At 40.3% G+C, this 8,988-nt stretch overlaps 1 protein-coding gene across 1 annotated transcript in view; it reads right to left on the bottom strand.

Moving 5' to 3' along the window:
- The window catches only part of Ice2 (interactor of little elongation complex ELL subunit 2), a gene marked incomplete in the record, with an annotated part of 49,979 nt that extends 41,082 nt beyond the window's left edge, over positions 1–8,897 (bottom strand). Inside the window, 3 exon segments of the mRNA XM_013518923.1 lie at positions 6,026–6,130; positions 8,193–8,325; positions 8,668–8,897. Of these exon segments, the coding sequence (XP_013374377.1) occupies positions 6,026–6,130; positions 8,193–8,325; positions 8,668–8,755 (326 nt within the window).
- Positions 8,898–8,988: the final 91 nt, after the last annotated feature.

Here is an 8,988-nt window from a genome sequence, read left to right as displayed (position 1 = left end):
ACCATGCTCGGTTCTTCAATAAGAATTTGAAATTGCACCAAAATCTGCATTTCCTTGGCCTCTACGACTCTAATTTGTACCACAGCCATAGTACCTACGATTTGCCTTCAAATTTGGCAACACAAACTCAGAGAAGAAGGAAAACTAAGGAGAAAGAGGGACATCTGTTGACTCACTCTTCACTCCTCCATTCATTGTATTAACTGATAGCTGCATGTGCCGGCCTATGCTAAGCGCTGGAGACAGAGCAGACGCTAAGCACAGTACCCACTGTTCTCCAGGAGGTTACGATTAAGTGGAGGAGGCACGTAACTGGAGAAGAAAGGACAGTACGTGTGTGTATCGGTATAATCTGATGAGAGTGAGCTCAGGCTTTCAAACTGAATGCACAACGCAGAGGACTGAGAAGACACTTGAAGACACGGTAAGGGGGCACAAGAGGAAGGAGGAGAAGGGAGGAGACGCACAGGGAGGTGACCGTCTGACTCCTTAGGCACTGTGGAAGCCGTAGATACATCTAGGTTGTTACAAGGAAGACCTTAAGAGGTTAAGAAACCCTGGGTGCCCATAGGCTTTACCTTCCTGCGCAACTGTTACAATGATTCCCGCCTGCTACTTGTTCTGATCCTACCTTGTATTCACTTCTATATGCCTATGGTCCTATTATGCTACAGTGTTACCTTTCTGCTCTAAATACAACCTTGGGAGCTCAAATGTACTCAGCAGTTCCTGCCCGAGGCCTCCCAACCTCATTATTGTATCCATTGTGTATCACCTAGTGCAGTAGCATCTTTGTGTTTCCCTACTAAGTACATTATAAATCATTTCCTTTTATTCCATATTTATTTATTTAGGACACATTATTTTAAAAAGTTAAGTCTGTGGTAATTATTGGCTACTAATTTCATTTCAGGCTCCTAAAAGAAGTGTCTTATTTCTTACAAATGTTTTTTATAAGGGTTCTGACCAGGGTTCTGACCTGGTCAGGTTGAGAGTTACAAATTTAGATCTGTGTCTACACAAAGGGTGAGTTCAGCCCAATCCAAAATGAGCACTGGTTTGTTTCATATCAACTGTACAAAACTAGAACAAGTATGGTAAAATTCCAAAACTTGAAAACAGTATGAGGAAAATAACGTCCCCCAAATAACGCAAAATACTCAAGACAACTCTCTTAGAGCTGACCTATGAACGAAAAACTAATCAAAAGAGCTTCTTCGTTAATGGGAAAAGAATTATGAAAATTAAAATTAGAATGCTCAGACTGGCTCTGAAAATAATACAGGTGAAAGAAGTATATTTAGCTACTAGAGTTTCTCCAGCAACTGTATAAAAATAAGCACATTTCAGGTTAACAAAATGAATATTAACTGCTGATCTTGGAAGAAATGTATTACAGCAAATTGATTTCTCACTAGAAAATGTCTTGGGAGCTATTCAAACCTTCCGGTATTGTGTCCACCACTCTTAACAATACTGCTCGCAGCTGTCTCCCCGAATACGAGAGCATGTCTGTCCTTGTGGCACAAGCTGGCAAATTTAATTAAGCTGCTGCAGCAACAAGATGCTGACTCAGACATGCCAGAGTAGGAATGTCAAGAAACCCTAGCGCTTAAATTGGCTACATTCTGTGAAGAACGAGATGGCAGCACATCAAGATCATTTCCGAGTGCAGTGCTGTCAAAATCTTCAGGAGAGTACAAACCGAAAGCACCTGACAGGCTTCCTCTATCCACACTTACAGCATTATATCTTATTTCAGTTGATAGTTTGAAGTTTCCTCCCATCTTTTTGTCAGCTACCCATTCTCCTTTATTTTACTGAGAGATTTTATGGGAAAAGGCAGAATCCGAAATCATTAGTTTCCTGTACTTTAAGTCTGCTGCTTTGGTAGCGTCTCTAAAGGCAGCACTTGGAAATCATACTTCTGGCCTCCATACTGACTTTCCATGTACTTCCTGAGTTTGATTTACTTTTCTATAATGACTGGGTTACAAATTCAGCTTCCACTTAAAGCTACTTTTCTCCTTGCTGGCTTAAAACTCAGTTATAAGTACTTGCAACCAGGATCTTTAATCCTCAATAAAGGCAAACGTTCACAGTGGTTACTTCTGTATGAGTGCTTCACAAGGCATTTTAATTCTGTTTCTTATGTAACCTTTCTCAATATTTTATAATGAATCTAATTCATTTTTGCTGCTTTACAGCAAAAAATCACCGTATTAACTTACTATTTTAGTCACATGTAAAAGTACAGTTTCAGCGGTTCTTTCATAAACATATATGGAGTATGGAGAGTAAAAGGAAAACTTTTCATGTTGGAATTAAGAGTAAAGCCAGGTGTGGTGGTGCACACCTGCAATTCCAGCGCTCAGGAGGCTGAAGCAGGAGGGTAACACTGAGTTCAAGGCCAGCCTGAACTACATAGCAAGACCCTGTCGTAAACCTCCCCCTCTAAAAAAAGGGAAGCCTTTTTGTGACAAGGATTGAATAAAAGCTGCCTATTGTTAAATGCGGCGTGATTAAAGGTCTCAATATTTTACAACATGCCAGAGAATATATATAAAATGAAAAATTAGAGCTAATAAAATTTTTATATTCTTTCTGGTATTTCCACCAAATAAACCGTTGTAAATTAGTTGCAGAGTCTGAAAATTCACCTCTTACTATAACAATGCTTAATAAAACTATGGCTAGGGAAAAAAAGTCTAGAAAAACCTATCAATTCCTTGTGCCTTTATGTTTTTCTATATAAAAAGGTAAACTATGCCAGTCAATCATTATGTGCTGTATAGAATTCTAGAGAAAAACACGCAAATTCTAAGGGGAGAAAAAGGACTTTGGGAGTCTGTCATTCCTAACTGCCAGGCAAGTGTCCTCCACTCCCCACCTTTTTTTTTTTTTTTTTTTTGGTAGGACTGGGGATTGAATTCAGGACTTCTGCACTGAACTTCATCCTGAGCCCCACTTGTTTACTTATTTTCTTTTGAGACAGGGTCATGCTCGCAAACTTGAAACTCTCCAGCCTCAGTCTGCCTGAATGACGGGGTCGACGGGGGCACCAGCACGCACTCTCCGTCCTCTGCCTTGTACAAAGCGAGGCTATCACCCATACCTGTGTTATGCTGAACAAAACTGACCTGACAGTCACTAACATTTCTAAGAAGCAATGGAATGATGAACAAAATCACTATTAAAATATTTTACTGAAATATAAATGAGATAAAAGTTCAAAAGTGCTAAGATTTTTAATAAAAGCTAAAGATGTAGAGTCCCCAAATCCCAGGATACAATTTGATAGGCATTCTCTGAATCAAAATAAACACAGGCAATTCTTTACTTGGTAAATTTTATGAAATTATCTCTAAGAAATGACATGAATTGAAACACAGGATATTTTTAAATAAATAGATGCACGTACCTAAAGGGTCTATCAACTTTCTAAAGCTGACAAGAGTGAAGACATGAAAATTGTGCTGTCTTATGAATGTCTGTAATAACAATCTGGCAATACTTATCAAAATAAATATGCACATCCCTTCCATTTACAAGAATTTGCCATATTTATACAAATGCATGTATAAAAAGATGCTGTAATAATAAATAAATGGAAATGAGCAAAATGAGCATCAATAAGTCACTTAAAAATTATATATGTATGGATAGAATATGAAACAGCTACTGAAAAGAAAGAGGTCAAACTATATGTACTAAGTTAAGAACATTACCATGACACATCAGGAGGAGAGCAAGTACAACATAGGCTACTGTGTGCATAGTATGCACCCTTTGGATTAAAAAAAAGGGGCATTTTTTTAACTTGAAATATAGTCTTTTAATTTTTACAGTACAGTGTACAGTATGACATTTCAAAATAAAAGTGTAGGTACAGGATAAGAGTATAAATGGGAGTTAACAAGAGATGTTAGAATGGTTACCTTTATCTTAATAAAGTAGGCTAAATCCCTGGTTTGTATTTTCTACACACATTCATAAAACTACATTCAAGTCATTCCTTATCAATACTTATTCCTTAGGCCATGAGAAAAGGAAAAAAATCCAGACATTAATTTTCATAGAAAGCACATCTGGATTCATCTAAATACTATATTCTTCCATTTGTTCTGACCCAGGAAAATTTAGGAAATGAAGCCACTTCCTTATTTAGATTTCTTCAGCACGTCTCATTAACTACTGGAGTAAGTGGTGAAGACCTCCTTGACACTGCAGTTTCCAAGCGGAACCACAGAGGGACAGGAAGTAGAACTGGCCAGAGAAGCTGCCCCTACAGCATATATACAGATGTATAGCAGGGCTTTTTCCCGTATTTGGAAGTCAGCACAACCCAAGCTTTCACTTTCCGTAGGGACTGTGTTGAACAGAAGCACATTTGTATCAGTAGGATTTACAAACCGAGACATAACCATTTCTGTCCAAGAAGGGGCATATTAATGCCTGCGTGCATTATGACACACACGCACCTATTATAAGCTAAATGAACTCCACAGACACATCCTTAATCCTCTGAGGTTCTCATTTAAAAGGTCGGGTCGAGAGGGCAAAGTATTTCTAAGGTACTCAAGGGAATCTGATGGTTGGCCATTAGGAGAAGCAAAGGTAAAGATGGCAAAAGATCTGAGAAACAGCATAGTAACCAGAATACTAGGAAAGAAAGTAGGAGGGAGGCAGCGCCTAGTCCAGTGCTCACTGACGCCCACTACAGGAGCAGTTTCAGTATAGCAGTGAGGGTGGAAACTACATTAGAGTGGGATGTTCAGTTAAAAAAAAGCACCATGGCTATGCGGTGAATGAAGCTTTTGACCCTGTGTTTTACTCCATTCTGTCTGGCTATTTCTTGATTGGGAGGTTAGAGCCATTTACACTTAAAGTAATTACTGATAGAGAAGGAGTCACCAACGTTTTTTTTTTTTGGTACTGGGAATTAACTCAAGACCTTGAGCTTGCCAGGCAGGTGCTGTGCCGCTGAGCCATCTCCCAGCCCCCAGGACTCACTATTTTGTTAAATGTTCTCTGTATGTCTTGCAGCTTTTTTTTTTGCTCATTGCCTCCCAGTATGCGTATACCAGTCTTTAAAGAGGTCTAAGTACAAATAAGGAAAGACATAAGCTATTGTCTACAGTGGAATGTGGACCTCAGGGATCCTTAAAACAGGAAAAGGTGAACACATTCAGCTACTGACCAATATGACTGAAAATGGAAGAGAACAGAGAGGAGCAAGAGGTGATACTGGCAGAGAAAAAACTGAGAAGGCAGAAGAAGATGCGGAGACGGCTTCCTCCGTGGTAACAGAAGGAGGATGAACCCCCTAGGGGAGTTCCCCAATTCTGCACCTGCGGGGTTCCCAATTAATCTACAATGGAGTGAAAAGTCCATCAAATGGGAAAAGCCGCTACTACATGCAGGTGAGCGAGAAGAAGTGAAAATTATCACTGAATAGTCATTTTCACACCAGAGAGGGAAAAAAAGCTTTGGTAATCTGGCAGTATCTATTAAAATATAAAGGGCATAAACTGTATGACTAAACAATTTCCATGAATTTATCTTCAAGTTGCAAAAAAATCCCTAATATATTATTTACAACTACAAAAAGAGAGGAATACAAATATTGCACAACACAGAACTACATAAATGAATTTAAAAAATCTACACAATGAAATTATATATACCAACTGAGAAGAGTGGAGAAGATTAACCTATATACAGAGGGAAAGAAATATATACACGGAAAGAAATATATACATGGAAAGAAACAAAAAATACTGATTTTAATGAAAAAGCAAACGGTAAAACAGCTTTATAATATTCTGCCCTTTACAGGGTGATCCCATTTTGTATGTGTGGAAGGTTTTGCTCATGTGTGGAGAAAGATAAAGTGTTAATAGTAGTTTTTCTTCTATTTTCTAAGTTTCTATCATTTGAATATATAATAAAGGTAGATATAAAACTATCAGAAAAATAATTCTATATGAAAATAAAGTAAGAGTCACATGAATAAATATATTACCTGTTAGATAAAACACATAGTTCTTTTAAACTTGGAGCCATGGAATGTTCTTTATAGTTTTCTCGAGAGAAAAACGTTTTCAGGCCGGTTTTTGGGGAAATATCCCTGTGAAATAAAGTAATTTACTTGTATTGGACAATTCAGAATCTCACACTAGACAATTCTGCGTAATGGTACAATTGTAAATCATGCCCACATGCCCTTTACCCCCGTTCCTGGATGATCACATCTTCATATGTTTAATTTCATGTACCAGATCTGTGACCTGGATGTTTTATTTCCTGGGCAGCTTTAAGCTTGGGCCAATTAGGAACTCTTCCAGCTCCTACAGTCACCCTGGCTTTTCTTGTAGCATCCAATTAGGTAAACATCGGAGAGACTGGGGTTAAAGACAGAACCACCAAGTCTGGCAGAGGCAGGGCTCTCCGTTGGCTGTGGGCCATAACATTAGGATCTTCGGTAAAAAGAATCTGTTTCTCAATTTATTTTCCTTTCAAGCACTATTATGGCAAACCAAAAAACTGAATATCCCACTTTTCTTTAATTTGGCAAATGGGACAAATGGGTGCCTTTGCTAAAATCACCTCTGAAGTACTACACAATTTTTCATAAGACCATAGTAAGATGAGATGAACATGTTCTAGCCAATGCTTCCCATGTAGTAAGTACCCCAAAATGCAGGTTGAATGAGGGAATTAAAAAAACTGAAAACACTTGAGAATCATTAATCTAAGAAGGCCCACAGTTAGAACTCTGCGGGAAACCAGGTTCAAGGGTTACAACCATGTGCAAGGATTCCAAGCCACATTTGCTTTCACAATACCTGTGGTACATATATAAGAAAAATGTGCTTGACATCTGCACATACACTGTACAGTCCTAGCAAGGAACACAAATGTGCCTCTTAAAACCCACAAGAGAACACTCTAATCAAATACAACTTCTGGCTGACCCAGTACTCAAATGGGAAATTTTAGGATATTTGCTATATATTTAACTATTAATGCTCTTAGAGGTGTTTGCTATGATGAAGGCACTAATGGTAAAATTAGAATTTATTTTTTTTTATGGGCCAGTGTAAACCTTCCCCCTTTCTCGTTTTCCCATGACCCTGGAGACTGACCCTAAGGCCTCCAGCTAAACATGTACTCTGTCAAGCTACATCCTATGCTTTGCTTTTCTTTCTTTTTTTTTTTTTTTTGGTCTTTTTGAGACAGGGTCTCACTACACAATTCAGGCTGGCCTTGAGCTGATTTATGTAGCCTAGGCTGGTATCGAACTCGCAACGATCCTCCTGCCTTTCCCTCCCCAGTGCTGGGCTAACAGGTGTGCACCACCACCTCTGGCCTCCTATACTTTTCTTGAGACATAGTTTCACCAAGCTGGTGAGGCTGACCTTGAACCTGTGATCCTCCTGCTCAGTGTCTGGAAAAGCTGGCATTATAAGCATGCACCATCATGCCCAGCTTAAGGTTTTTTATTACTTTGTTATGGGCCTGTAATATCTCATTAAATTCTAAGATTTCCACATATCACTGTAAAACAAAGTCAAAGCCCTCAGGGATTGTGGGCCCCTTTGGAATGAGAGTGTTTTTGCAATAAACAGGTTATTACTGACAATACTGATTTAATAATCTTTGAGTCAGGTACCATTTTGAAAAATCTTTGTAACTTCTGTGTGACCTTTGTATTCTCCTTGGCTGGCTCAGTAAACATGTGTTAAAATGACCTAAAGCAGAAATATGTAGCAGTTAGATGCTTACAAAGCCACATTACTGAACTGGTGTCTCCATTCCAGAAGTTCTCACGCCCTTCTAAAATACAGAATACGTTCTATACACTTCTATTATCCTTTGATACAGACTGTAATACAACAAAAAGACGTGTACCTAATTTTAAAGATCTCTTTTATTACCTTTATGGAAATGGGCAAAGTTTTTAAGATACAAGAAAATCCCAGCATTTCCCCCCAGAAGGGACCAATGACATACCCAAGATGGAATCATACACTACAACTGTTCAGTGTGTGAAGATGAGAAAAGGGTAAATTCCAAGACCATGAACGTCATGTCGTTTCTTTCCAATCTCTCCACGCCAGACAGAAGCCACCTTTTCCTACTTCAACCACACGGTCCTCTTCAATGGATTAGGAGGAGACAGAACTTACCAGTTCAGCTTTGGTTCACTCATGGATACACAGGAGCTCATCCGCCTAGATTTCTGCTTCACTCTAGCACACAATTCTGTTGAAGCAGCGAAGACTTCGAGATAGGGAGGATCCCGCCAGCATCGACACACAACTGAGAAAGAGCAAAAGATCACAATCAAAAGCGAGGGACTGGCTTGGATGCGTACTAACGTAGGTAAGACAGAATGTCCACTCAATGTCAAGCCACTGTGACACCTAGAATGGAATACTGCTGACACGTGAACGTTCCCAAGGTTCTCTGCTGCTGGGCGACAGTGACGATGTGGGATGAGTCCTTTTCCATTTAACCTAGGCCACAGCGTCCGTTCTTAGGGCAGTCACTGCGGGACAACAGTGTCTCCGCAGGAACACAGAACGGTGTCCGCACCGCTTTCACACTAGGTCCTGCAGTTCATGGCAAGGCGTCTGTCTTAGCACTGCCCCGCTCCCTCACCGCCAAAATAAAGCCTGCTTGTTTCCCAGCCGCACACGGATACCGCACAGATTCTGCAGACCAGGCACGGCACCAGCTGTTGCAACATCCAGGACCTTAGACCTTCCTAAGAAAACCAACCACACGGCTGAGACTCAGGGCCAGGTTAACTCAAGTGACAAGTCCCGGACCGCTGAGCGGTGTCATCGGGGCTGCCGATCTGGCGTGGTTTCTGGGGGACAAAGTGGCTCGCGGGGCAGCAGCACCTCCGGGCACCGTGGGCCCTGCCGGGCCGGAGCCGCTCCCGCGGACGGCACGCGGACCCCGCGCGGGGCTGGGGCA

Source organism: Chinchilla lanigera, unplaced genomic scaffold (genome assembly GCF_000276665.1).
Source record: "Chinchilla lanigera isolate Chin_1 unplaced genomic scaffold, ChiLan1.0 scaffold00049, whole genome shotgun sequence".
In the NCBI taxonomy this organism is placed as follows: domain Eukaryota; kingdom Metazoa; phylum Chordata; class Mammalia; order Rodentia; family Chinchillidae; genus Chinchilla; species Chinchilla lanigera.
This window is presented reverse-complemented; position numbering and strand designations above follow the sequence as displayed.